Source organism: Mytilinidion resinicola (assembly GCF_010093595.1).
Source record: "Mytilinidion resinicola strain CBS 304.34 unplaced genomic scaffold BDZ99scaffold_27, whole genome shotgun sequence".
NCBI classification, from domain to species: Eukaryota; Fungi; Ascomycota; class Dothideomycetes; order Mytilinidiales; family Mytilinidiaceae; genus Mytilinidion; species Mytilinidion resinicola.
In genome coordinates this window covers 5,323-33,223 of record NW_022985463.1, presented here as the reverse complement: position 1 = coordinate 33,223, position 27,901 = coordinate 5,323, and the positions used below count along the sequence as shown (strand labels likewise).

Sequence of the window (27,901 nt, the reverse complement as noted above, 5' to 3'; positions counted from 1 at the left end):
TATTGCTTGATTACCTATGGATATATCATGCGGACCACGCCGGTGGACCTTCTAATCAGTAGCTTTGGAAGCGGGCTGCATCTTTCACCATCTGGATGGCTACTTCCACGTGGGCGTCAATTGGTATATTCTTTCTGTCAAGCGAGTATGACGAGAGTCCCCCTTGGTTACTATCTCCATACCAAATGTACGCGCTGCGTCCGTCGACTTGGTGCCAGACGTAACGTATCGATAGTAAGGGATTTGATCGTCAAATAACCAAACAACTTTAACAATGTCTCCAGCCTTCAGCTAGAGCCGAGTCTTAATGACCGTTAAGATTGTGACACGACGGAGTGTGTTTGGCAGATGTACCGTGAGGCCATAAGTTCCTTTCTATCTCGTACTTTAGTACACACTTCCTCAGCAAGTTACCCTTCATAGTGTCGTTCCTCTTCTTCGATTCATCTCTTTGCCTATTCGATGCTTCTGGTGATGAATCGAGTAAGGTAAAGTGCTCGGGCATCGCGTTCATGGGCCAAGTATCGTTCAAACGACGCCATGCTGGAGGAGAGCCTGACAGCCAGTGAGGCCCAGTTGGCAGTGTGACGCCGGGTTCGTTCTCTAACGTGCTAAGAAGTAGCATCATAATAGACTCGGTAAGCAATACCAGTGCTTTAGGTACCATCTGTTTGAATACCGCTAGTACCACAAAATGGGGTACGGCTTTGTGTTCTCTCCAGAAGGTGTAATGAATAGTGTCCCTAAGCTTGGCCCTCTCACGGAATTCGGGGTTGGTATGCTCGTCGATCCGTCGTTTGAGGCCGGTTTCCTGTTGGGCTGCGTTGGGGATAGCTATAGCGGACGATCCGCTCCCTATATGTAGACCGGCAAAGGCGAGCGTCGTGAGAAGACTCCCGTAGATACCTTGGTGTTCGTCTTCCGGGTCACCGCCGATATTTCGGATATCGTCCTCAGTCACTTGATGCCCTCTACTCATCAATTGGATCACACGCACCATGCCTGGCGTCAGGGATTCCTTGATGATGCATACCGTGGCGTCTACGTCAAGTGCGCAGATGTATGCGACAGCATGGCGGGACGCCCGAACAAATCCATAATGACGCTGCTTCCTAGGAGCTTGTATCAGGATACAGTCGCCGAGCCAGATAATAAGCGACAGGATGACACACTGGATTGATGTAAGTGCGTAGTCTCTGAAATGATCGGCGAGTTCGCGGAGCTTGTTCTTGAATGTCGCATTTGTAGTAGACAGACTCGAGTCGGTCGAATCTTGCAAATCAACCATCACCTCAATGTCACTATCGCTGGTGTCTTCCTCTTCGTCTGTCGAACTTGGGATGGTTAGGGGGCTCAACGAGGGGCTGGACTGTTGCATGATATTTGGCGACAGGCTTCTTCCGTCGCGACTTGATTCTCCATCGTCGGGCCTCCGCCCACTTCAATCTAATGTGCTTTTCCTTACTACGAAGTATAGTCGGCTACAATATCTCCATTCCCAAGCCATCTTCGTTTCCTCTCGTCCGCTCATCATCTCAAACCAAACCAAGGCCAACCAATGGATCCAATAGCAAATGAGGACTTCGCTGACGACAACTGTAATGCCAGGGCCATCGTCTAGGTCTCTAAGAAGCAAGAGAAGTCAATGTTTAAGCGCAGCTTGCAAAGACGCTCCCCATACATTCAACAGCATTATGTGGTCGGACCGGATCAGATAGAAGCGAAGCCACTGTCCCAACCAACCTTCTCAGGGTGCTGCCACGTATTCTGGCGCAGGCCACGGTCTTCGGGGCTCAGGGTCGATCAGTTCGATTAGGTCAAAGGGGAGCCAATGCTTCAGTACTCTGGTGGAGGAAGCTACTACGTTCATGGCTGCGGGACTTATGCGGTCAGAAACCTTTTCAATCATACTGAGTATGAAGCTCTTACGTTTCATAGCTATTTTGAATCTTCTCAGTTCTCAGACCTCATTATTCGTTGTCGCGACGACGAGTATGAAGTCCACCGAATCATCGTGTGTAGTCACTTAGGTCTTCGCAAAGATCTGTTCTGAAAATATCATGGTGAAGCCTCTCGCGGCCACCACACAATTGCCTTTATTTGAGTTGATGGATGAGATTCCCGCGTTTAGAGTTGACCTCATCAAGGAGCTAGCGTAGAGGTTGAAATGATAAGAGAGAGATGAGTACAATAGCGTACCAAAAAGGCAGATTCATTATTTGGACATGTTGAAGTCTCATAATGTAGGTGAAGTTTGTTTCTCACCTGCTGCTCCATCTTCTCATTTTAAAGATCCACGATGGCGAAAAACTCTTATGCTCCTCATCATCTAGCCTAAAACACGCCAAGTGCAGATAGAAAAATTGGAGCCATTGCAGTCTGAGAGTGTTACTCATTCATCATACATCTAAAATATCTGGCGTGCGTATTGCACGCTCAACACGAGTCAAGGCGTGAAGGTCATCATATCGCAAACACAAACCCCCTCGTCTTCTTTCGACCAACAACGGAACAGAAAATGGATCTGAATATTCACACACACACCTATCGGCAATTCTGCGCCTTAGAGCTCCTCAATCAATTCACCTCTAGAAAAGAATATGCCTTCATGTTAATCGTGCTCCGAACTGCAAAACCCGAGACGAGATGGAATGTCTGTTGCGATCCAACTTCAGTCGAGTATTTCGGTATCGACCTCGCTAACTACCCTCCCTTCTGATATCAGCCTGTAAGCTAAAGAGAGCTAAGGGGCACTTCAGTAGCCTAGAATCTTCTATATACACCCGCCAGTCCGCCATCCTACGTAAAAGTGAATATGGACTCCCACCCCAATATCTAGTGTAAAATCCATTGCCAAAATGGTAACCTGCTTTTCCACACCTTCAAACAAACTTCCCATTAAAAAACCCACTAACACATCTAGCAATACACCTACCACCATGTTACGACCGCAACTGAAGACTTCTCGCAGCTACACCCCCGAGGGTCCGGCTCCTGAGTTCTCTCTGTATATGGTAGACAACATGGAGAACGTCCCCGCCCCGACCCCGCCTCGAACAGCCGTAGATCCAGCTACCGGATTAGATATCAGATCTCTCCGAATAGCAGAGAACGTAGACGACATTCGACCACCAGCTCCGACATCCCCCAGCGCGGTCCCGAACCCGGTCTCGTTCGTGAACCCGAACGCAGCTCCTACAGCGATCCCACACCCAGCTCCTAGAGCAGTTCCTAGATATATCCCCTGGGATGGATGTCCACCAGCTCCTAGAGCAGGTCCTTACCGTCTCCCCCGGGATAGATGTCCACCAGCTCCGAAACCCCCTGGAGCGAACTCAGCTGCAGCTCTAAGAGGCTTTCTTAGAGATCCGAAAACGGTAGAGAACGTGGAGAACGTCCCTCCACCGGCTCCAACACCCCCTAGCGCCGTCCTGACCGCAGCTCCTAGAGCTCTCCCAACCCCAGTACCAGGAAACACCTCTCCTGAAGTCCCCGACAACGGGCTCCATCGGTACGTAACTGTTCAATCCCATGCCCTCCTCTTCACACCACTAACCCCCAACCCCAGCTTTCTCGTAGACGAGACCTTCGCCGACATAACCCTAATCTACGGCTCCCACTCCACACGCGCCCACAAAATAATCCTCTGCTCGCAATCGCAGTGGTTCGCGGAAGCTCTTGAAACCAACCCATCTGTAGGTCCCCTTCCCCCTCCAAATCCCTCCTCACTACCTCCTCCATACTAACATCCCCCCCCAACCTAGCTACCCACCCTCCCCCTCCCGCCCCTCTGCTGGACCTGGGCCCTCCGCGCCCTCCTCTCCCACCTCTACACCCGCTCCTACACCCCCACCTACCGCGCCCTCCTCGCCCACACCTCCCCCTCCCGCCCCGCCATGGCCCCGCCCGAATGGCACGCGCACGTCTACCTGCACGCGCTCCGCTTCGGCGTCCCGACCCTCATCGCGGCGACCCTAACGAACTTCCGCGCCGCGTGCGCGCAGATCCTGGCGCGTGCACGGGCCGCGCGGATCCGGGGGGCGGAGGAGGTGGGCGTGGGCGGGGTGGTGAGGGCGGTGGGGGTGGTGTACCAGCAGACGCGGAGAAGAGGGGTTGGTGGTGGGAAGGAGGAGGCGAGGGGGGATCAGATGAGGAAGGTGTGTGTTGAGGTATTGAGAGAGGGGTTTGTGCGGTTGAGTCGGGAGGGGGCGTTTGGGGAGTTGGTGGCGGGCGATGCGGAGCTGAGGCGGGATTTGGGGGAGGCGTTTCGGGGGGATGGGGTTGAGATGGTTGTGCAGCGGGTGAGGGGGGCTGGGGGGTTTAGGATGGGGTAGGAGCGGGGAAAGGGGGGAGGAAGGCTGAGAAGGTCCTTGCGGGGGCTGGTGCAGAGATCTGGGGTCTCGTTATTCTTACTATCATCGCCATGGGCGCCCAGGTGGGCTTGGGGAGATGTTGGGGCAAGTTTGCTGTTATAGTGGCTAGGTATCCAGCGGCGTCTGGAAGAGGCACTCATATAACACCTATCATTCAAGTCAAAGAGAGATGTAGACGTGGGATTGGATACTCCTGAAGTCTACATACTATTCATACTTTCTGTAACTATCTCACTTCTTTCCACGCCCCTTTGCGTTGAATGTCTTGAGTGGGTCCGCATTCTTTCCTCCGGGCCTCTTCCCTTTACCACGAGCTTTGTTTTGCATTCTTGCCTTCCGAATCCGATTCTCGTTTGACTTGCCCATCCCAATGAACCCAACGTTATCTTGAGCGGCCTGCTTGCCTCCAGGAAGAAGATAATCAGGAACATGCTTTAAGTGTGGTTGCGATCTCACAGCTCTGAGCTCGCCGTCGTGGCGCAATTGTTGCTTCAACTCAGGGTTCTCTTCGAAATGTCGCTTGAGCTTGTCGCTGGTCAAGAGCTCAATCCTCAATTCCCGCACCCTTGCTTCTCTCACAGCTATCCGAGTCACGGCTCTCAGAGCGTCCGCTAGTCTGTACCGGAAGGGCTCTAGACGTTTATCGTCAATTTTTAAGGGCTGAATAGACTTCCCCTTCTTTTCTTGAGATGCGATAATCTTTGCCATGACCTCCTCATCGTGTTCAGTGGACGGGAAAGTAGTCGGACGGTGTTTCCGGTAATGCTCCTTTGGAACGACGAATGAGATGGCCGTTCCAGTTTGCCCCGCACGTGCTGTTCGTCCGATTCGGTGAGTGTAAGATTTGGAGCTCGTAGGAAGGTCGAAATTGAGGACATAGGCGATGTTTCGGAAGTCGAGGCCTCTGCTAACGCCGGCGTCTTTGTCTAGTTTCGGTCCTTTCCTCTTTTTCTTTGGTGGCCCAGACTTTTCAGTTACCTTGCCATTTGTAGTGACTTTTTCTCCATCCTGATCGTCATCCACCGGGGCATCTGCCGGATCGGAGGTCTTGCTCTTTTCGGCATCTTCATCCACCCCCTCCTCTTGCTCATTTTCCTTGTGACTCTTCTTCTTTCGTCCTTCATTGCCGAGAACTTCATTCTCATCACTGGCAATGAGAATCTCATAAAGATTCTTGTTGAACTGTTCCACAATGTGTAGGCGGGAGGCGACTGGTAGTTCGGAATTTAGAACCGCGCTCTTGATACCGAACTGTTCCAGGAATAATTTCAGTCGATATGATCGGTCGATATCGCCCACAAAGATGATACCCTTCCCCTTAAGTGTCTTCAACATGAAATAAGTATAGACCAACAAGAACTTTTCATCCTCCTTGCATCGCACAACATACTGAGTGACACCGCCTGTATCTTTCTCGTCATCGTCCAGCTCTAGAATGACCGGATTTCGACAGAAAAGGCCTTTCAGAAAGTCTAGATCGGAAGATAGAGTAGCACTCATGAGGAAGCACTGAACGCCCTTTGGGGAAGACTTGGAGATGTTTTCGAGATCGTTCTCGTATTCATAGCTCATAACTAAGTCCGCCTCGTCGATTACGAGGTGTGCCAGGTGATCGGGAGACAGCGCGCCGTTGTTCAAGTTGGTCGATATTGCACCCGGAGTAGACACAACGATATCCGGGAAGTCTGCAAGGCGAGCGCGTTGAACGAGACCATCCTCTGTACGTGCGAGATTCTCCACGCGTATGTCTTGTCCGCAGAACGCCACAAGCGACTCCGCGACCTTTGCGACCTGTCCTGCCAGCTCCCGGGTCGGGAGCAGTATGAGTGCTGTGGTCTGTCTCTGGCTTGACGTTGTTTTGCTGCGGAGGATCTTCTCGAGTACAGGTAAAAGGTAGGCGGCGGTTTTTCCAGTGCCGGTGGAGGATCGGGCGAGGATATCTTTGCCTTCCCTAGATACTGTCAGCTTGAGTGTAATCAGTTCTATGGAAGACGGCATACATAGCTAGGGGGATGGCCTCCAATTGCACTTTCGTCGGCTCTGCCCACGACTGCGCTTGAATCCCACGCATGAGACGAGGATCAAGCTGCAGCGTTTCGAATTTCGAACCTGATTTCATAGACGGCGCAGAGCGCACCTCTTCCGGGACGCCCTCTTCGTTGAGTTTTCGTTTCATCTTAGCGGATGGTGGTTGTAGTTGTGTTGGTTTCTGGAGACGTCAAGGTTCGGAATTTTTCTTAGCAACAATGCCAAGGCTAGCCAAGATATCTTCACGTGACTGCCCCACAAAGCTTTGACCTGCTACAAATATCTTCACGGTATTACTTCGATTTTATCACTTCATCTTTTTTCTGCTGTCGTTCGGATGGAAGTTGACCATCTATTTGGAGATCATAAAGTCACATAGCCTCACTCAGGGGTTTGGAAAGCTCAGGAAAGAATCCCTCAGATCAGTTGCCTACATACTATGAGATAATTCAGCGTTGACTAGAAGGAGGAATATTTCGTTAAGAGATTCTAATGAATCTCAAGTATGACGGTCGTCGTAGTCTCGTTAACGTAATGTCCCCGGCTCTCTGCTTCCGTCCTTCGTACCCCCTAAAAGCGAACAATTTCTGGTTGACACCGCCCAACTTCAGGCTATGAAAGAAAGAATTCACTATGAAAAGACGTATTCAGCTTCGTTGAAAGCCACAGACTCAGGAGTGAGCTGAGGCACGTATGATAGGTTCTTTGGAGGCCAGAACTTCGCTTCTGGTCATCAATTACCCAGTGAGTTCCTTGGTGTAGTAGGCGAGCAGCCGCTCCATATCTTCATCAATCACTTTCCCAAGATCTTTGACTTTGACGTTCCAGTCTATGGGGTAGACTTTGCCGAACCGTATACGGGATGCGGTATTCATGGGCTGTTGGTTCGGATCCGACGGCTTGACGCCGATAGGCTTTTTGACCAAATCTGTCTCACCTGGGAGAAGTGTGGGTGATTGCAGCGTGCTATAGTAGACAACCGCATGCTCAGAAGGTCGACATCCAGGTTTGGTAGTCGCGCGATCCTTATATGTATATATGGGGCTGAATCGATCAGAAGCAGATAGATGCGAAAGCGAGGATACTAGCTTACCAGCCATAGGAAAAACCTTTCTTCTCACCCACGACGACTAACACTCGGCTTAGTTGAGAGCATTGGTGGAAAAGCTTGCTTTTCTTACCAAATCGTCGTATCTGAGTAAACACCTTGCCGCCATATTTCACCACGGTGACACAGTCCCTGTCCTGCATCCTCGCGGTTTCTCCCATGCCTTCACTGAAAAGAACGGAGAACAACTGTGCGCGGTAATCAGTAGGGACTCATCTCACTTCAGCAAAAGACCTACCCTTCCCCTGCGGAAAAATGTCCGGGCATCCTGTCTGACCGTGTAGCCTGGAAACGTTAGCAACGTTCGGCTTCCATCTGTCAGTCATCGGCTTTACTCGGATCCAATTGCTCATATTCGCCGTCCGTCCCATGGATGTGGTTTCCTGTCTCAAACTCTGCATCCACCAATCATGCGTTAGCTTACTACGTATAAGGAGCTACTGAATGGATGCAGGTAGTGTTCAATTGGGCAAAATGACCTAACTTACGGCCTGAGTCGCGTCTCTGATCAGTGGTGGCCCAGACATACGAAGGATTCCCTTGGTCGTGTCAGTGGATATCGCGGTGATGTAAGAGCTTGTCGCAATACCTTGGGAATCGTAGGTGATGTAAAAGTGGTTCTTGTATGATTCGCTCCAGGTCCACACGATATTTCCGGATGCCATGGTTCCGTACGAGTCGAAATGAGTAGCTTGTTACGATCTTCATGCTGCACAGGTTCGGACGCCGAATGGTTTATACGCTGGCCGCACCCCTTGACTCCATGCGGCTCTGCGTATGCTCAGCTGGAAGCTGTCTAAAAGGATCACGAGCACCAGAAGCCTGCATTGCAGGAAGAATTGGCTAATCTCCCCCACTTTCGATACGTGTGCTGCATGTGAGGGGTGGTGCTGCATATCACCCTAGGCCCCGGCTTGCACCGATCCGAGGCGGTTAGCTCAAGCCAGCAGGCATTGACGCCATCGACTATGATTTGCAAATTGCTTATGAGGAGCGAATATTGGGCTTCAGCTTGTCGAAAACTCTCTAGGACGTTGGCATGGTGCTGATCGATCAAGCTTGGCAAATGCGTGGCGGTACCGAATGAGTATCGGGGATCCAACTGCGCGGGCACTAGTTGCTACCAATCATGATTTCAGGTTATTCATCATGGAAGTCAGAGCCGGCAACGAAGTCCGCCGAGGAAGTAATCAGAGGATTTGCTAAATACGACCGACAGAAGAACTAAAGATGAGCTGCCAGCGATTGTTGAGAATCGCCTTCCATAATCCTGAAGTAGACCGGAATCTTCATGACCATGACTATGATCATAATCATACGTCGCGTTTGGTAAGATACCGTGGATGTGATACGCCGCAAGAATGAAAACCGTCCAAATTCCAAGTAAGGAGAGGCCGAGGGGCAAAAGGACAAGCTTCGTGGCTAGAGTATAGCCACAAAGGCAGACGTAATGGGTTTCGTAACAGGTTCGTAACGCTAAGGAATTGAGAACCATGTCGAGGTTCAACGTATTGTTCGATCTCCGAGTTCTTGACTCAGACTCCTAGTACGATTCATCACTACCCGTTCAGCTCCTTCTTATAGTGATAGATCAGAGTGTCCATGTCTTCGGCGCGGACTTTCCCGTGATCCTTCACCTTCACGTTGTATTCTATCAAGTAAGCCTTTCCGAAGTTGAGGCGCGAAGCAACGTCCATTTGTGTGAGTGAAGTATCGTTCGCTGTGGGTATAACCCCAATAGGAGGCTTCGTGATTCTGATTTCTCCTGGAAGGGGCGTGGGCATCTGAAGTCCAGCATAGTAGACGATGGAGTGGTCTTCGGGTCTACAGCCCCTCTTTAGCGTGCCTTGCCCTCCGTACGTGAATATTGGGCTATCAGGTCAGTCTCATCATCCTACCTTTGTATGCAGAGTTTCTTTTGGAATTCCGACACTCACCAGGCGTAGCAAAACCCGTGTTTGTTATCAACAGATATAAAGCGGCGAATCTGCGAGTACACTAACTCGTTGTGCTTCACAACGCTGATGTTCGGATCTTTTCGAACTGCGCGATTTCCTACCACGCTGGCGTTTTCATTGTCTGGTCTAGGAGGGGTTTCGCCGTAACTTTCGGTAAACAGTACCGAAAACATCTAAAGAAATTATAAGCGGCGTCAAGTAATCATTGAAATAGCAATTACCCTCCCTTTCCTGAAGAACTGGCCGGCATTGGTTCTCAAACGGTAGCCTAGTAAGAGTCAGCAAAAGTGCGGATTTGATAGAACCAAACATACTTGGGTCAAGCGGTTCCGCTGTACCAAGAGAAAGATTCCCTCGGATGTGCAATTTGCCTTCATCTAAAATAATTAGTCAGTCCCTGAGCTCGTTTGCTTCTTAGACCAGATACCAACGAAGACTTGGCTCACCAGGAGTAGGCAATGGTGCCGGGACTGAGACATCAGGTCTTGGTGCCTGCCCAGGAAGGTTTGATGAAGCATTGCTAGTCGATGCGGGATACCCAGCGGTCTGTGAGTATGCAGGGGTAGCCGTCGAATAAGCAGAAGTCGATGTCAGATACGCTGGGTTGCGTCCTAATCCTGGGTTGGAGGTAGTATCATTTTTCGACGTCTGATTCTCAAGGTCTTGCGGGTATGCGTGAGCAGAGCTGGGATCCAAAGATTGCTGCCCATATTGTGGGTATGAGGGATAGGTCGACGTCGGAGAGTCCTGCGATGCTGATGGGGGGCTGCCACCCAATGCAGAGTCATTCCAAGAATCGCCTGTGTTACGTCTACTACTACACGTCAGCCCATTCCAGCTTACTTACCCCAGCCTCTATGAGGCTTCCGAGAACACTTACTTTGGCGTTCGCTGAGGTGTAGCTGTCGACCAATGGTACACTGGCTGGCCTGTAAAAAAGGTCAGCGTGTTTGCCTGCTCTGGTCAGACTCAATCGGACAGTCAGTCCTACCATCTGAGTCGAATGTAACGCGGTAATACTTTTGGTACTGGGGGCTCCAGTTCCACTGATTCGGGTCAGCCATGACTACCGGATTGCTGCTTCATCCCATCATTTGACGGCGAACGCAAGACCTATATATACGCCCCTTCACTACGATTGAGGCTCTGCACCTGCATTTGATCAAGCGTCATTTTTGCCAGCGGTGCACTGTGGACACGGCTTCCCCGCCATTTCGCACATCGAGCACATGCTGAGGTCCGGGGGGATGTCGGTGGTTTGCAAGGGAGCTACCTGCGTCGACAGGGATGGGTCCACACGGGCCGGCGCCTTCTCGCCGCTTTTAGCGCAGCAAATGGGGCCGGTTGTCTTCTCACCGATCACGATCCATGAATCACGGTGGGTGCACTGCTCCGGGGCGCTGGGTGTGCGCTGCGTGGCGTGCCCCCTCCGTTTCGCCCTTGCCGCAAGTCTAATCCCTTGTAATTGCCTTTTTACAATATATCGTATTATTATTGAGCCGCAGCCCCGGCGCTAGAGGCTAGGTATGTGAGGACGAGAATGCCATACGCGCCTCCTGGATTAGAGTCCCGGATGTGCCAGTTTCAAAGGTCCTAGGACCACCACCGTTTGATGCTTGAAGCTGCATTCAGCCGACGTTGGACACTATCATGCCGTACGCCGCAACCTGTCACATATATCCACGTATTCCTCTCTTTGTGGCTGATGAGTGTTGCTAGAATGCTATGAAGGGAGGCACGCGTCGAACAACTACTGTTTTACTTTTCAAACGCAATCGGCCACCGTTCCTGATCATTCGTCCCAGCGTATCCGAAATCCTTTGAGCAAGATGGCAACAAACTAATCTCAAAGAATCACCGGCTATCAATTTACCAGCCTTGGACCTACGATGTCGACAGAACAAGACTTGACTGCAGGTCCAGCGAGGCAGTCGCATGACCCTCCCATCTCCCGTCGAGGTCAAGTACGCCGTTCGAAGGCTGCCCGCCGACATTACCGCCGACATTTAGAGAATGTCCAAAACCTACACAAACAGCTCGCAAAGTCAAGGGAAGGGTTAGTTATCGAGCGAGTGGATCTTCGGGGCATACTGGAGGCCATTCGTTTATATCGAGAGAGAGCTGGGAATGACGAGGCTTCGTTTATGACTAGCCTCAGGCAATTTTGCGAGCAACAAGGCATATATCTGCCGCCGGATCTCCACGAAAAATACCTGAAGGTTCAAGCAGCACGAGATATCATTGGAAAACTTGAAGACGACTATTCCGAAGCCCAGAAAGTATTCAGTGCCTCAGAGTGGCGCTTCATCGAAAAGGAAGACGACTTTTATCAGTATGACATGCTGGATTCCTTCCCAGAAGATAGCGATGAGAACGGTAACAGCGAGTTCTCGGACAGCGGGCCTACTACGCCACATGCCATCTCTCAACCAGCTGCTGAAGATATCACAGAGAGACTTACCCGCGACCTTATCACTACTGCGATGGAGAAGCGCCAGCTCGAAGATCAGTTCAACGGCCTCCGGGAGCAAGAGATGTTTCTCATGGATGACCATAAACTACGGATAATCGCCGACTTTTCGACACCCCCGGAAATAGAGAAGGAAAAGGACGGAATTCAACGGCAAGCAAGCGTGGTCATCGAGAAGCTCGTTGCTGTCGATGTCAAAGAAAGAAATCTGAAGCAAGAGCTGCTGAGTAGCAGTCGCCCTTCCCTTATCATTGGTCGCCGAGCCTCGGATCCTTCGGGATCGTCTACGATGCCTTTACCAACTGCAAACATTGAGACAATATCACGGGCGAAGACTGAAAGCAACCTAGCTATGTATGGGGACGAAAATCCAAGCAACAGAAGAAGAGTCGGTCAGTGGCTACTTGATACTATGGACGCATCTTCACTTGAGAAAGCTCGCTTCAAGGCTTTCCTCTCTGGCTTATACAATGAGGACCTTGACGAGTCCTCCTTTTGGCAGATAATGATTCAGCGTTGGAATGATGAAACCTCTGGCAGTTCCGTCGCCCGGAGTGGAAGAGATAGTCAGGTGTCGCACGTGAGTGCCGAAGAAAATGGATCTACAGCCGCAGGCAGAGAAAGGCCGAGCCCTTCTTCGAGTTCGAAACACACAGAAGCCACTTCGAGGCCGCCTGCCATTGTTAAGCTTGCTCCTACACCACCCCAGATAAAGTCGAATGAAACACTTCCGGATTCCGCGGGAAGCTCCGGCGATACCGATAGTCTCTATAGAAATGCTCGTCCCAGCAATCAAGAGGAAACGGAGCCCCCTACACTGACACGAGAAGATCAATGCGTGCCATCTCCGACACATGAAGAAACTCCGACTCCGTCCTTATCTCATCCCTTGCAGGTAACTCTGCTGGATATGTCTCAAGTCAACCAAGAACCTAATACCACACCAGCTCTTCCTTCTCCGCGCTTAGACTCGCAGGAAGTAGATGGCAAATCTAAGCCTACGCTAAATCTTGACCCGATTTACCTTGAACCCCCAAATGAACAGACCCAGAAGCTCCGTATCCAGCCTGAAAAAACCGATGACCGGCCTCGATCAGACCCAGGGGATATTGGAGACATCAAAATTGATGTAAATGAGTTCAAATCTTTTGCGACTTTAAACCTGCCGTTCAGTGACCCTTTCAGACGAGCAGAATATATGAGAACCCCTCCACCAGCGACCGCTGAGCCTTTCGGAAACAGCCACCAGCCGTGGACATATACACTGAATGGACCCTCAGTGCCCAGTCCACCGCTCACGGTAGTTTCTACCTCTTCTCGCACGTTAGAATTGTCAAGATCCGCCTCGCCGATGAACGAAAGTGGCGAGTCACAAGAAGTACGGAGATCCTCTAGAGGAGAGCTGCCGCCTTCACCACATCGAAGATCACGTAGCGAAAGCAACACTGGGAGCATATACCCCCAATCAAATAGCCTACCAGTTCCCAAGAAATTGCCTCCCGAAGGACCCGATGGAGGACCTGATCGTCACAAGAACAAAAAATCACCGCGCTCTTGAGGAGAGAAGTGAGCGATATACGACGTTGTTACGTTGCCTGGCTTGTGGTCGTCATTCCTTCAACTTCAACGAGATCTTCCCATGGCTCGAGCAAGTCTGAATCCTATATCGCGCGATTATCATGTTTGTGTCATATTTGCTTTGAATGGAAGCATGTGCGTTTAGAGGTCTCATTGATACAGAGCTCGAAACGTTCTTACTAGCAGTTGGGCAGAATTTATTTGCAGAGCGTCGATTTCGGGTATCCGGTACTGGAGGATGAAAGAGAACTTTGGGACCAAGGGACCTTCCCTTAGATTTCGTGTTCGACACTCAGGTATTGCTAGTCCGTACCCCCGATCGTTTATCTGATCTACTTTGTTTTTTTCAATTCACACGTACATCCATAACCTGTATTTTGTAATGACTTCTTTAGACCGCTTCCCATACGCGTAAATTACAAAGTCGGTTTCTCTCAACTCGGCTCATGTAGCTTGATCTTTCAAAGCGGCAGCAGGGCGCATACACTTCATTGGGTGGCTTCTGGCCTCGTCCAACTTACCACCCCTTACGCGATATTGGAGGATAGCCTTTCTCGCGTGCTTGTCGAAAACGCTTGCCTTAAAGCTTGGCTGCTTCAAGAGTGGGAGGACTGTAGGTCATTGGGTATTGAAGCTATTAGGTACTAAGTTCGTCATCCAATCGACTTCGCTCGAATCAGCCAGAGAGCAGCTCAAGTTTCGGCATATCAGTCTTGGAGGCTCTGGATACCACTCGGCCTTACCAAAATTCGAGAGCAGCGCGTATACGGACCAGTCACGCTCATGACTGATCGGCACGGAGACGTGACTCCATTAAATCGCGGGGAAAGCTGCGCATTGATCCACCGTGCATCTTCTCGTGCATCAGCACTGCAGCACCTGCATTCGTAACCGGTCATGCTCGGGCCGCTTTAGGCAAACATCACAACGGAGATGCCGTCTAGGAGTCATCCAGGATCTTACGGAGCACCAACCCATGATTTCCACATCTCAAAGTCAGGCCCGCGGGCAGTGCACGTTTGAAGGAGAAGTGGGATTAGGCCTCCCACGTGGGCTATTTCGCACGAATCATGGGGGTGAGCACAGTGAAGGACTCGGGAAGCTGCATAGGGGCAAGCTGAGCTCGTTTGCTACGCCGTGTGCTCTGCCGCCTTGCGGGTGTGTTCTCCAAGTCCGACGCTTCACAGCGTACAAATGTCACGTCAACCGAAATCGACAACACGACGTTGGTTGCCTTCCTGTTGACATGCCACTCTAAAATCGGAAGACTTTCACATTCACAGCCCAGTCCGTGCGTTTTTATGCTCGGGAGAGACCCACTCTGCCCACGATTCGTCCCGCGCCGCCGGGCTGGCCCATGGCGCCACGCCGCTGCGCTTGCTGGGTTATGCTTGTGAGGAAACTAGCCAAAATAGTCGTGTTAGATACAGCTGGGTATTAGTCAATCACCCCCACAGGGCTGCGGGGTCGAGCGAGGTGGCTTAGAAGCAGTGTCAAATGAGTCGTGCCACCTACCACCATAATCGAGACATTTTGCTTGTTCCGCCGTGGGGTCCACGGTCTACCATCTGCTACCTAGCGAGTAGGGACTGGACCGAAAGAGTGAAATGGAGCGACATCAAAATGAAACTGAGAGCGAACACTTGATCACTGGCCGAAAAGGTGTGGGACGAAACTTGGTATTCCCTGCCTCGATCCTCAGGCGGGCTGTGCAAGCTGTATAATCATCTGCCTCTGCAGCCTCACTATTCCATAGGGTGAGGATTGATTCTCAAGAGGATGCACACCCCCCGCACGGACACGGACATACGGATAGGGCAAGGATCAGGATCCACGGATCGGGAACGCTTGGTGTTCATTGGACAGCTCTCACCGGCGACCAACAAAGTTAGAGGCATGCTCACCCACTAATATCCAAGATATGGCCGGCTTAATATCACTGATATCGAATTCTAAGCCACGAGCACTGTGCAAAAGTGGGATCTTGAGGAGATCAGCGCCAGCGGAAGTTAGACTACGGAAGAGGCAGTTCGCGAAGAGTATACGAAAAAGACCGAACAGGTTTCAGAAAAGGGGGGTATCATGCTTCAGTTAACGACATAGAAGCAGGAAAAGAAAGGCAGAAGCGACTTCGTAACCGGGTCATCTAAATCTTACAAACGAGAAACCCATATCTATCAACATGTTGCCTTATCTCTGAGAGCTGAAATGCAAGATGCGCCACACCAACAACCCCGGAATGAACATAGGAACGTCATTGGATAGAACAGGAGACGGGAAGATCGAGGCGCCTAGCTGAAAGAAGGGCATTGTAGTGACGGAGCATGCTGGTGGCATCATTGATGCTGCAACGCTCCTGCAGCACTGTATGCACGTCTTCGTGGAGAGCGGCCGGTGGTTTCGCTGGATGAGGCTCTTATGTGCGGAGCTGAGTGAGAAAGTTGCGTCTGCGCGTTGCGGATAGGATCGGGTGGTTGGAACGTGTGCTCGAAGCCTTGTGGCGGCTCAATCGGGGAGCAAGATGCCGGTACCAATTTGACCCATTTGTGATCTCTGGATAGTATGTCGCTTGTCGGTGCACTAAGGAATTTCTCGTTCACGGCATCGTCAATCAGCCACTTTCTGACGCGGTCGCGAGTATTTAGAAAGCCAGAAATAAGACTTCCACCTGGAGAGACGCTTCCATACGATCGAGATAGTGCTGGAGGATAGAGTTCATTGGTAGATTGCTCCATTTCCATCGGCGTGGAGAAGGCCTCGGATTGAGCGTCGGAAAGTGCTTCGTCGTCGTCGTCAATGTCGAACACGTTTTCGATATATATGCCTTCCTCTAGGCATAGTTGCCGGAGACGTCGGACATCTGAACGTGCCTCAGCAAGCTCAGTTTCAATCTGGATCTGTTCTAGTAGTCTTTCGCTGAAGAACTCCTCATCAGTGTTGACGTCTTTGCCTTCTCCACGAAGGGTTTCGCGCATGTCGAGTTCCTGTTGGAGTTCGATCTTGAAATTGTTCAAGCGGTCCTCTTGGATCTTACGATCTCCTATCCTAGAATAGTATTCCTTGAGCCGCGGCGGGAAGTCCACTGGAGCAGAGTCATGGCTTGAGATTATGGAAAGGCCTTCCGAAGATGTGTCTGTGGTCTCATATCCCGTGTCTTCGCCCGCCAATGCACTCTCGACCTGATGAGATAAGCTGTCCTCTTTCTTGCCGTATCGATATTCCAAGATTGAAAGCTGATCTTCGATAGCGTATGTTTCTTCTCTCTGCACTTCCGATTCCCCCATAGACCCGTTGAACTCCTGGCATCCGCTTTCGAGTCCAGACACAATTTGTTCGAGTGTGTGTTGGTCCTGTCGTGTCCGAAAGCCATCCAACGCTGCACTGAAACTCGCCGCCAGCTTCCGCCCAAGAAGTTGAGAATGTTGCATATGCTGCACATATCTATTCCTTTGCTTTCTCACGCGGACACGTGTTGTGAGCACCTTGTCCCTTGATCGGGCTACGCGTCGCTGCGATGCAATCCATCTCTTACTCGTTAAGATGTTGTAGGGCATGGTCTGCCCCGATATCCTCGCCTCCTGGGGGATAATTTGATTCTCCGCCGGTCTAGGGGAGCGTCCTTGAAGCTTATCACCATTTGAGAATTGTTGGTATAACGGCTGGCGAGGGGGGGCCGAAACTTCTTGGAACGAGGCTGAGGCCTGATTGAATACTCTTGGGGTATCATCGGCCAATCTCTCCAATGGTGGCGTACGCCCCCTAGTTTCAAGGCTGGAGGGCGAAGCAATATCATGCTGATAAGCTGGAGTGCTGGGCGTCTCGACATAAGGAGGAGGTATGTCGTCGCCTGACGAGGTCCTGTGAACTGATTGAGAAGTGTGTATCTTTGGCTTTGAAAACGACTCTGAACTTACGGGCGCTGAAATGCAACGGCATCAATACCGGCCGGGGTTGTTTCATTACCGGTCGGCTGCTTTCCCTTCAGGTCCATAAGAGTCCTAAGAGCGGGTAGTAGGCGGCAATCTAGTCGGGAAAGGCATACGAGGAACCTTGGGGTGAAGGACAGCTTTGAGTGATCCCGCCAGCCCTGCCATTTTCATGCATTTGCCTTCCGATACAATCCTTGTTAGATGACACGCCCGCTATGCACGGGGCTTATTTCGCTAGTTTGATATGCACGAACCGCGGCAGCAGGCTGAAAACATGCTTTCGTGCAGACCCGGCAGAATGGCGAGCTGTCATAAAAACAACTAGTGCAACGCAATTGAAATGCCCATTAGAACGAGTAAAATACGCTGAGCCTCACTCAACTGCCACTAAAAGGGCTCGTTCGCCTTGGAGTCCGTGCGATACTCCGAATGCTATGTAGGTGCTGGGGATGGCAGAACCTCCCGGGCGACAACACGCGCTGTGGGATGGGTACGACCAAACCTGCGGAGAGTATTACAGATACGATTCGGTGAGAAATTCCTGGGTGTTTGCATCTGGACGCATCGTCAGTCTTCCACCGAATCAAGCTAGGACTCTAGCTAGAGCTAATACAAGCTTCAACGCAAATCTGTAAGTGGCTCTCCCCGAGGTTATTTCATTCCCAGCTCTTGTGTCTTAGGCTGATACAAAACTGCAAAAACAGTCCAGAACAAATCTCACACGGTGTGGGACGCATATCGCATAACCATCCGCTCTCGCCTGGTCAAGTGCCTGACTCCATTTCCGAGAATGCCTCCAGTGGATTGAATCAAGCCATGAACATGCTAAATGTCCAAGGACAAAGCAGCGGGTATAACTTTCCACATACCAGAGTCGAGAATGGTGTGCCAGCGCACGGCGATAGAAATGAAAATCATAGGTTACACGCACAGAGTTCTATGTCCAATCAAGCTCCTCCACTTCAACGCGGCCAGGGATATCTCACGCCCCTCTCACAAACCAACAGACTAACATCTGGAGGACATTCGAGTGTGTTGGTCTCTCATCAAAATGCGCCTCACTCCTTTTCAATAAGTATACCGCAATCCGCTACTGCCGACGCACCTGGGCATTTTTCTCAGTCAGTCACATCCAACATGTACCAACGTTCAAGCTCCACCGCAGGCCACTCTATATCTGTTCCTCAGTATAATTACCCAACATATTCACCTTCTATCCTTAGAGGAGCTGACCCTTGTTTCACGTCTGAGGTATCTAAGACGACCACGGAGATGAACTTGGGATACAACCTTCAAGAGCAAGATGGGCTGGAGCCGCAAGTACGTCCACTTAAGAGGATCAAAGGGACACAAGGCAATCGAGAAAAACTAGATCCAAGTAAGATATGGCCCGAATCCATGCTTCTAAATTGTGACTCAACGACTTCAGGTTTTATGGTACGGCGTCCCGCAGCTCCGTTCTTTGAGATTGGTCGAGTAAGTCGAATAACTGCACTGGATATTCGAAGAAAGACTTTCGTTAACATTTTGAAAGGTCTTCAAGGTTCTTTGGCCAGAGATGGTGGGAGAAGGAACCGCTCCCCCGACGATATCTGTTCAGCAGCTTGCCCGAGATCCTAGATTCAATCAGGAGATTTATGTGAAAATCCGTTGGTTCGTTGTCGTTAGACTAGGCCATAATTGCTGTCATTGTTTGTGAGTAACCTCGGTGCCTTTGATTTTATAATGGGGAATGCTGAAATCCTTTCAAGGCCGATACAGACGTACTCTAGAAGAGGCGTGTCGGCTGTAAAGAAGAAGAGCCACCACGCTATCATCTATACGGGTGACCATGGACCACCAGCTCCCAAGCCAGAAGAATTACCTCAAAGCCCCTCGGAGCTTCCAATGGGTGACTCAATTCGTGTAGTTGCCACCAACCCATGGGAAAAACTGGATCCACTTTCGCGAGTCAACTTCCAGAAGATCTATACCGTGGAGCATAACGTAAAAGTCTACGATTTCGGTAAAGTTGCCAAAGAGTCGATGGTGAAGTTGGTACACCAGTATAAAGAGGCCTGGGGAATCGCCGAGACGCCGCCGAGTTCGGCGCCCAGATTCCAAACGATTGGTGGTGCGGACCATCCAGGATATAAATCCCCGTTAGCATATCAGGACCAGCGTGCCCCAGCGCTTCAGCAGCAAGCCGTAAACCAATATGGTGGTTCGACAACGCCCTCACCATACGCGCAATCACGCGTAGACCACCTTCAGAGTCTACGCTCTCCCAACGCACCACCGCAAGGGTCGATGCGTAGCCAATTCGGGATGGGCGAGGCTGACCGAACCCATCAGGCATGGCCCGCGGAGTCTTCTTCCGATAGATGCTCTCCTATCGACACATCTAGCCATACGGATGAGTCCATGGTCTACGAGAACACGTTGTCTTTAGCAAACACCGAGCTAAATGTTCAAGTAGCTCCACAAATCGACCAAGTCCAAGATTTCGAGTATGACCAAAGACAAGAAGATGATTCAGGCAATGATACCGAAAAGCCAGCCAGCAGACAAGCTCAGCTTCCAACATATCCGACAAGCGGAACAAGAGTCGCCGAAGTCGGCAGGACGGTACAAGGAAGAGAGAGAAGACCATCTAGCTCAAATGCGAAACCGAAGCAAGCAAGAAGGCACAGTATCTGGGGAGGGAGTAAAAAGTAGGACCGGATGATGGGTTTCATGAGCGACATGTAGCTCAGATGATACGCTGTTTTCCGCAGGTCGTTTGGCCCAGCTCGCGAAACATACTCGTGAAACGCCCAAACGTCCTTTGATGGAATCCAAATGTCTGGTAATGATTTTCTTTCGTCGAGTCTCCTCTATGTCCTAAACGCATGACTATCAATACGATGCGCCTACTATCCTTTTATCGAGTAGTGTTTGAGGTATTTGTTTTCTACTGCTGTACGCGATTACGATTTATGTAATTTGAGATTTCTCGAGCTGGTTTGGGTTGGTCTACGGTCGTTTAGTCCACGTTTTCTTTTGCTTGATATGATACTAGATGAATCAAAGGAATTCCTGGCACTTTTAATGGGATCATCTTCTAGTGTGGCCTTTCGATAAGTGAATTCTTGGAAGGATTCCTTCGTGGGGGTATTTCTTTAGTCTCTTTAGTCACGTGGTTCTCTCACGAGGGTTCATGTACGGAGCCTTGGCGAAGGAAGCTTTCGGACTTGCGTCTCATCGGTGAACGATTTCTATTCAGCGATGACCTCTTTCCTAAGATAAGCAGACATACCAAATGACAGCCCGTTACCGCCTCCGCGAATCCATCAGCAGTAACATTACCGACCAAGGGCCCCGAGTATCGATGCCTGCTAAGCAATAGCACCATTCACCACTATCATCTTCATACTATCAGCGGAGTCGAACAGCCGGTATCCGAAACAACGCGACAGCCTAGCCGTATTCTCTGACCGCAAGAGTATGAGAAAGCTCACGCCGGATACTGCATCTGTTCCTTCGGCCGTTCGGATCCCCGAACCTATGCCTTCTTACTATCAGCCTCAGCCTCGTTCGTCGCCTTATTTTCCTTAGTAAGGCAAGCTGTTAAAACAGCAACAAGTTTATGCAACGCTAGTGGCAGGGGATTCCGTTGGGTCGGGTAGGGCTTGCGACCATCGATGTTGCATGTTGCCCGGCTTGTATGGAGATACGCACCTCATCTCTTCGTGGACTAAACACAGCAGTACCGGTCAAGCCGCGTTCAATTAGGCTGAGGAAGAAGGGCAAAAAGAACATGCGTGAGAGCAGGTAGCAAGATTCTTTATATTCAAGGACAAGAGTGATGAACGTGGGATGGAAGACGTGATGAACTCCTGATGAGTTGCGTTGGGCGGAAAGTCAAATTTGAGGTGCGCCGTTACGCCGGTTAAAACGTGGGTGCGATCGACTAGTCTCGATCTAGCGGGCCGTAGTGGGGTAGCGGCACGTGCCTCGGGCCGTCAACTCGGGACCCAGACACCCAGAACCACACTAAACCCATAATCCGTATCATGGCTCCGGTGTCATAGTGCAGCTGGGGCCGCCGTTTCTTTCCGAAAGATAAGAAGCATCAAGAGTCTGATTGGATTACGCTTGAAGAGCTATCTAACGCCGTCGACATGTCGAGAATAAATTCGTCGCCAAGAGCATTACTCAGACATATCATGGGACTAGAATTAGGGCAAGCTAAAGGAGAAAGTTGGAGCAAATGAAGGATATGGCCGTATAAAGAGAAATTCGTCATAGGGATAAAAAATGCGAAGCAGAAAAGACATGGCAACGCCACCCACTATCGCGAGTAACACGAAGCAGGTGACGCCCGTATATGATGGCACACATCGGAGTGTGTAAACGGGTCCTGCGAGACAAACCGACTAAGCGTATGTTGCTTAGTGTGTGGCGCGTCAAGCATCTCAAAGTCGACCGCTCCCCGGCTTCCCCAATCGCGTCCTCTACACTGAGGTCAAAGCGTCGGTGAAGTAGTTCACCAAGAGGTATATGTGCTGTGGACAAACAACGCCAATGTCCAACACTTTGACGTTGTGTTCCACAGTGTACACCTTACCAAAGTTCACTCGAGAGGCAGACTCGAGAGTTTCCGAGCCCGTTGGCTCTACCCGTAGCGGTTGTTTTGTGATCCGTTCGCCTGGAAGGAGTTCGGGCGGTTCGTCATCCTCGTCGCCAGTATAGATCAACGAGTGATCCTCGACAACGATACCATGCTTACGAGTACCTTGCCCACGGTATGTCTGGATAGGTCTAGGACGGTTAGCCCCAAACTCTGATCTGCGTTGGATGGATGAAGTGGCAGCAAGCTAATCTTTGACATGATTATAACGACGGGCCAGGAGCCTATTCCCAAACTTACATGCACTGACTGTACTGTCCCTTGTTACTTATAACAATGAACCGACGAATTTCGGAGTATGCTGTTTCATTGAACCTAATCAGACTGAAATGAGTAGAACCGCGAGTTTTCCCTGGAGTGACGCCAGCGGGCTCAGTCCAAAGCATTTTGAAGACCCTTCCTCTGCAGAAAAACTGTGGTATATGCCGAGCGGAAACTCTTCTGTAGCCTGATACGGTCAGTCACGGCAAGTAATGAGTACGGAAACCACATACGAGGATCAAGGCTGTCTTCCTTGGACTCGACGTTCTGCGCGAAGCTTGTCTTGATGTGCCGACGGGCTGGATCTCCAGTAGAAGGATTCTGCGGCTGTTGTGTTACACTCGACTGAGAAACACTTGTGTAAGGGCGTTTGGTAGTGTACTGGGGCGAAGTGGGAGCCGAAGCGGGCGCGACGTAGGTATTTACAGAGGACGCATAAGTAGCAGCGGTGGACTGGGCACCTCCGTATGGATAGCTATGAGACTGCCCGGTCCCATACTGGTAGCTTTGAGACCGACCTGGCTGCGTTGTTGTGGTTGCGGCGGGCCTGTACGTCGGCGGTGACGCTTGAGGCTTGGGCTTTTCCTCTTCATCATCTCCACTACCCTCGGCGTCATCGGCGTCATCGGCATCATCGTCTTCATCTTCGCCGTCGTCTTCCTCCTCTTCCACTACAGGCGCCTCTTTCTTTGGTTGTTGATTTGTTCTTGAGGATGTAATTGTTCTCGAGGCTGTGGCTACTCTTGAGGATGCAGCTGCTGAGTCTATTGGCGGCACTGAGCGAGGTGTAGCACTGTATAATTGAAGTCAGTGCAAGAACTTGCGAGTGGAAGGAGGTAGGTTTGAACGTTGAGCAGTTTCATTGCTAAGACGGCGAGGCTACTAAAGAGACCAAAGCAACGAGCCCTTCCGACGGCCTACATAAACAAAGTAACTGCCAGAGCTAGTACTCCAATCCATAACAAGGCTCCCTTTGGAAACATAGTGGCTATTACAGAAACTGTCACTGACCTCGTTGCATGCGCTGTCTGCGGTAACGATGTTGTCGCGGCTGCTTGCGCTTGTGCTGCTTGGGCAGCTGGGAGGCCTGACCACTGGTACTCGATCTGGTTGTTCACATAGCGGTAACAGTAGTGACGCTGGTGCTCTGGAGACCAGACCCACGCGGAGTAGGCGCCCGAAGACATATTTACATGATGGTTGGCCAAACGAGGGGCGGATCATCCAGCAGCGGGGATGTCCTGGGGGCAGCCAGCGACCTTTGGGCCGGAACGAAGGCAGTCAAATACAGCGGGCGCCCAAAGAGCCGCATAGCATCTAGGCAGAGTGAGGGGCACTCACGGTAATAAGTAGGGTAAGCGGCCTGACAGCACAGCGTGCATGTGGTTTCGTTACAGCTATCGACGCTTGGCCATTTGTCGCCGTAGCCGAGCCCGCGATATTGGCCCCTGTTCCGGCCCCAATCCGTCGTATCAAGCTCCCGCCGCTATCCCGCATACCGCGCGAAAGCTCCCTGGCGCGTCAGCCCTGGAATATGAGGCAGTGTGCCGCTCACCACCACGATGTGAGGCTCGCCGTCCGCCGTTGCGCTCTGCCCGCAACGTGTCGCTTTCTCTCTCTCGCCGTTTGCTCTTCATTCCGTGCTCTTGCTGGCCGATTCGCTGGCCTCTTCCCCGTTTTCCTGCGGCCGTTGCGTTTGCTCCACGTCCGGCTGTGCAGCTCGAATATGGGATGTGGATGGACTCTCAGATGTCAACGTCCGCCGCGTCTTTGAAAGCCGTAAGCAATCGCCAATAGTTGTTTTGCCTCTCCTGATTCCCGTGCTTTTTAGATGGAGGCCGACCGTCCCGTGTCGTTCGAATTGTCCGCCCTCGAAGACGTCAAGTCGTCTGCCCCGCCGTCTTCCGAGGACCGACTCCTGGAGAGCCTTCCTGAAGCGTCTCTCCAAGCGTCTCTTCCACTGTCAGATGTCTGCTCAGACTCGAACACGATTGGGGACGACGACACTATACCGCGGGGTCGTGATTTCGCGACGGGGCCAAAGCCAAAGCCAGCACGGGCCAAGGTTCATTTCGCTGAACCATATTTCAGCGAAGAATCACGTCCCACCACGCCTAAACAACCACCAGTGAAGGAAGACCCGGCATTACCGTCTCCTCCTCATGACGCGTTACCACCGCTCATATTCCCGCCTCCTCCCCCTTCCGTCGTCCATCCCATCCCTCCTCCACCGACGGTCCTGCCGCCACATGCCCCTGAAGGTTTTCAGAATGACGCGCACGAACAGCCGCTGATCGGCGACGACCTTCCAACGATTGATACAGACATGGAGACCTCCCAGGAACAGCTCGTACCTTTACATCCACCTCCACCTCCACATCCGCCTCCGCCTCCAGCAGACTTTCTACCGCCAACCACACCAACCAAGACCGAAGGATCTGTCAAATCTGTCAATATGACCGAAGCTCCACCTCCTCCACCGCCCCCGCCGGGTCCACCCCAACCTCTAGATATAACCTACAATATGATCATCTCCAGTGATAATGCCGAATTGCCGCGAGTGAACCCTGGGGCCCAAAGAATTTATGATCGGTTCATGGAGGATCTGTCGAAATTTGTGCAAATGCAGGAGGATATAACCAGGCTTCGGGTCCAAGTTCAGGAGAAAAGAACCGCATTGCGAATACATCGGCAGAATGTTTCTGACAATGACCGAATCTTTATGGATGCTCTACGTGTATCATGGATCAGTGGGACTACCTCCACAGACACTAAATTGGAACACTTTTTCCAGAAAGCCCAATCATCCCGAGACCTGGTTGGTCCGGCTGAAGACGACTACGAGGAGATTGAGGGTAGATTGGGTGCCGCTGAGTTTGCCTTGAAGGAGCAGTACGAAGAGTTGCAACGCAAATTCAACCACTTCTTCAAGTTGCAAACTGGTACTACGACGGTAGCAACACACATGTCCGACATTTCCTTCGAAACAGGTTCGCATAAGAGCGAGGTAGAGGGCGAACCAAGGAACGCCGCCATGCTCAACGGAGCCTATCTTGGCGATAGCGTCAAAGTCGGCCAGATGCCTTTGTTCAAGGCAATGCCCCAAGAACCCGAATATGAGAGTTCGCTGTCCCACAGCAAACAAGAGTCGTTAGGATTACACAACATCCCGCGTCGAAGTACTGAGCGCCGTAGTACTGTTCTTACGGCGGAAGACGTGCCGAAAGGCATGGCCGGGGAAGATCGCATTCCTCTAGAACTTACGGCTCCTGATCTACAAACGCCAGATATCTGGCGAATGGCGCAGCCCGACAATCTGCGAGGTATTGGAGACCTGGTGACTATCCCTGAAGGAGAGCCAGCTTTCGAGGAAGATGACAATTTCTGGGGAGACGGACGAGACTTGCTCCTCCTGGACGAGGGTCCAAGTAGCCAGTCTACCCTTAGCGATTATCTACGTGATTTCAAAAGCACACGTGAACGTATCAACATGTGGATTCTCCATAAGCTCAGAATCTCCCCATGGGAGATGTATGAGCTGGAGCGGAGTGTTGGTGAAGCATCACAAGGAGAGCGTATCCCGGATTGGGCGCATATGGCGCTTGATGTGTGGAGAACCGATCTAGCCACGAAAGATCTCGCCAACGTCAGATATGGTCCGGATTCAATAGAAGAAGACTCAGTCGAACAGCTGCCGCCTGCGGTACTACCTGCCAGGCCAGCCCCCATTCCACCTGCTCCAGACGGACGTAAGAGGCAGAGACGAGGCCGTTCTCGCCACAAGTCTGATCCAGGAAATTCGTCCAAGGTCATGGATTTCGGAACCACCAATATGGCAGTACGGCAGAGAACGTGAAACAATTCTTCTCGCGGGTTCGCTCAAATTCCGCCAACTTCCACGTTTTAGCCTCTTTTCACTTTGTCACGGCGGCGCACCCCTTCGGAATTCATGTATCATGGTGTCTTGATGTTCTCATTGCGAATACCCAGTTATTCTTACATTGTTTGGTTACGTTCTATTGTATATTTGGTATTCAGCACATCAATCGAAGAATTCATCTATCGCAGAGCTGCGGCTATATTAAGCATCTTGTTGTTAGTCTTACGCTTTCCTAAATCACCCAAACTCAAATCGTCGTGATCGATCGAGACGACTACAATACTGGGACAAGAGCTTCCTTGCACTTTTCCAACACCGCTCGTGGGTTTTCCACGTACTCACAAAAGCTTGGGCATCGGGTCACGGTCCGGGCTGTGCACATCCCTCGACCACAGCTGAGGTGGCCCGGTAAGTCTAGACCTGTAATGAAATAGGTTTGTATTCTTTTCGAATAGTTGGGAGCTCAAGCGATACTACAACAGTGTCCGCGATCTTATATCCTAGTACTGTGCCTTTCCGACTAATTATCTATAAATCTGCGAAGGCTACTACAGATCAAGCTATGCATCCTTCGAGGTATCACCCATTACTTCGACGATACCACATGCAGCATCCGTCCCAGATCGGCAGGCCCTCCATTACGGGAAATCGGAAGTCGCCGAAAATTACCAACAGTTCGAACCAACATCTATCAATTCCATCAACCAATCGTCTGGCTTCTCCAACACCCTCCTTTTTTGCTTTATCCGCTAAGCCGTCCGATCCCTTTCCCCATCTTAAAACAGCGACAAGCATGCAGCTATACAGGGATGTCTTAGTGCATGCATATTAGTCTATCTCGGTGATGGTCAGGTGGACTCGAGGTCGAACCATCTGCACTTGAGCCGCATTCCCACCCTCCCAGTCCTTTCTCCTCCCAAGACCTACCGGCGCCATTCCCGTCCAATCCTCAAAGCTCGCCGGAACCAAAATTCCGGCACCCATCCTACCCGCTTTCCGGAGATGAGTCAGCGATCACTATCATCTGTCGTGCACCTTTATCGCGACATCCGAGAGGAGAGTCGCACAACATCCCTAGGCCGAGCATAAGCATAATGCTCTTGAGTCACACATGCAGCGCTATCACGCTGCAGCACGCCTTCCATCACTGACTCCGCGTACGGTCCCAGGATCTTGGATCACGGACATCAGGCTGCTGTATTAGAGTGGGAAGGCCGATCAATCACGATGAACTTGCGCCGGCTGAATGCACCTGCTTTTGCTTTTCTTGCTCTTGTGGCACAGGCTCCTTCCGCGTTTACGTACAGCCAACGATGTGACGACAATCTTGCCTGCTCCGTGTTTCCAGTTTTTCCAGACACGGCTGTATTCTGTAGTGCTGAGCCGTGATTTCAACATCACTTCTATGAAGAGATCGGGGGAGCTCCACTACAAGTGGGGTTACTACTTTCAGTTCTTTAAAATTTCACGTGTACAAACGTACAGTCACGTGCGACCATAATCAAGTCAAAATGTTCTTTTCATAAACCCATCTAACGTCCCTCCCTGCGTAACGGAAAACCCCCCGTGCCGCAAAATATGAGGGGTACTTTGACTTTGAGCGACTATAACAATGCGTAACGTACTCCACAAGCGAGCGGCCCACCCAAGCGAGTGGCCCACCTC

The 27,901-nt window shown here is 51.1% G+C and overlaps 9 protein-coding genes across 9 annotated transcripts; 4 read left to right on the top strand and 5 right to left on the bottom strand.

Moving 5' to 3' along the window:
* Positions 1 to 296: 296 nt before the first annotated feature.
* Positions 297 to 1,554, bottom strand: BDZ99DRAFT_547069 (uncharacterized protein). Its single transcript, XM_033726893.1, has one exon. The coding sequence runs from the start codon at positions 1,376 to 1,378 to the stop codon at positions 305 to 307; it is 1,074 nt and encodes a 357-aa protein (XP_033570191.1). The 5' UTR covers positions 1,379 to 1,554; the 3' UTR covers positions 297 to 304.
* Positions 1,555 to 2,757: 1,203 nt separating this feature from the next.
* BDZ99DRAFT_576148 (uncharacterized protein) lies at positions 2,758 to 4,334 on the top strand (the record flags this gene model as incomplete). The annotated part of the gene is made up of 3 exons (XM_033728542.1): positions 2,758 to 3,511; positions 3,569 to 3,695; positions 3,765 to 4,334. Exons 1-3 carry the CDS (start codon positions 2,859 to 2,861, stop codon positions 4,332 to 4,334), a joined length of 1,350 nt encoding a protein of 449 aa, XP_033570190.1. The 5' UTR covers positions 2,758 to 2,858.
* A 212-nt stretch (positions 4,335 to 4,546) lies between these two features.
* BDZ99DRAFT_576147 (ATP-dependent RNA helicase-like protein dbp9) lies at positions 4,547 to 6,549 on the bottom strand (the record flags this gene model as incomplete). Its single annotated transcript, XM_033728541.1, has 2 exons — positions 4,547 to 6,324; positions 6,374 to 6,549. 2 exons carry the CDS (start codon positions 6,547 to 6,549, stop codon positions 4,605 to 4,607), a joined length of 1,896 nt encoding a protein of 631 aa, XP_033570189.1. The 3' UTR covers positions 4,547 to 4,604.
* A 589-nt stretch (positions 6,550 to 7,138) lies between these two features.
* On the bottom strand, positions 7,139 to 8,174 carry BDZ99DRAFT_526598 (uncharacterized protein; the record flags this gene model as incomplete). Its single annotated transcript, XM_033726151.1, has 7 exons — positions 7,139 to 7,445; positions 7,495 to 7,531; positions 7,583 to 7,697; positions 7,748 to 7,794; positions 7,845 to 7,904; positions 7,998 to 8,048; positions 8,099 to 8,174. The coding sequence occupies 7 exons, from the start codon at positions 8,172 to 8,174 to the stop codon at positions 7,139 to 7,141; spliced, it is 693 nt and encodes a 230-aa protein (XP_033570188.1).
* An 894-nt stretch (positions 8,175 to 9,068) lies between these two features.
* On the bottom strand, positions 9,069 to 9,640 carry BDZ99DRAFT_399987 (uncharacterized protein; the record flags this gene model as incomplete). The annotated part of the gene is made up of 2 exons (XM_033716158.1): positions 9,069 to 9,381; positions 9,447 to 9,640. 2 exons carry the CDS (start codon positions 9,638 to 9,640, stop codon positions 9,069 to 9,071), a joined length of 507 nt encoding a protein of 168 aa, XP_033570187.1.
* Positions 9,641 to 11,356: 1,716 nt separating this feature from the next.
* Positions 11,357 to 13,495, top strand: BDZ99DRAFT_526596 (uncharacterized protein; the record flags this gene model as incomplete). Its single annotated transcript, XM_033726150.1, has 1 exon — positions 11,357 to 13,495. One exon carries the CDS (start codon positions 11,357 to 11,359, stop codon positions 13,493 to 13,495), a length of 2,139 nt encoding a protein of 712 aa, XP_033570186.1.
* A 4,842-nt stretch (positions 13,496 to 18,337) lies between these two features.
* BDZ99DRAFT_468206 (uncharacterized protein) lies at positions 18,338 to 19,393 on the top strand. The gene has a single exon (XM_033721196.1). The coding sequence runs from the start codon at positions 18,384 to 18,386 to the stop codon at positions 19,062 to 19,064; it is 681 nt and encodes a 226-aa protein (XP_033570185.1). The 5' UTR covers positions 18,338 to 18,383; the 3' UTR covers positions 19,065 to 19,393.
* Positions 19,394 to 21,919: 2,526 nt separating this feature from the next.
* On the bottom strand, positions 21,920 to 22,481 carry BDZ99DRAFT_399963 (uncharacterized protein; the record flags this gene model as incomplete). The annotated part of the gene is made up of 2 exons (XM_033716156.1): positions 21,920 to 22,226; positions 22,336 to 22,481. The coding sequence occupies 2 exons, from the start codon at positions 22,479 to 22,481 to the stop codon at positions 21,920 to 21,922; spliced, it is 453 nt and encodes a 150-aa protein (XP_033570184.1).
* A 1,706-nt stretch (positions 22,482 to 24,187) lies between these two features.
* Positions 24,188 to 26,212, top strand: BDZ99DRAFT_526592 (uncharacterized protein; the record flags this gene model as incomplete). Its single annotated transcript, XM_033726149.1, has 1 exon — positions 24,188 to 26,212. The coding sequence occupies one exon, from the start codon at positions 24,188 to 24,190 to the stop codon at positions 26,210 to 26,212; it is 2,025 nt and encodes a 674-aa protein (XP_033570183.1).
* Between the last annotated feature and the right edge of the window lie 1,689 nt (positions 26,213 to 27,901).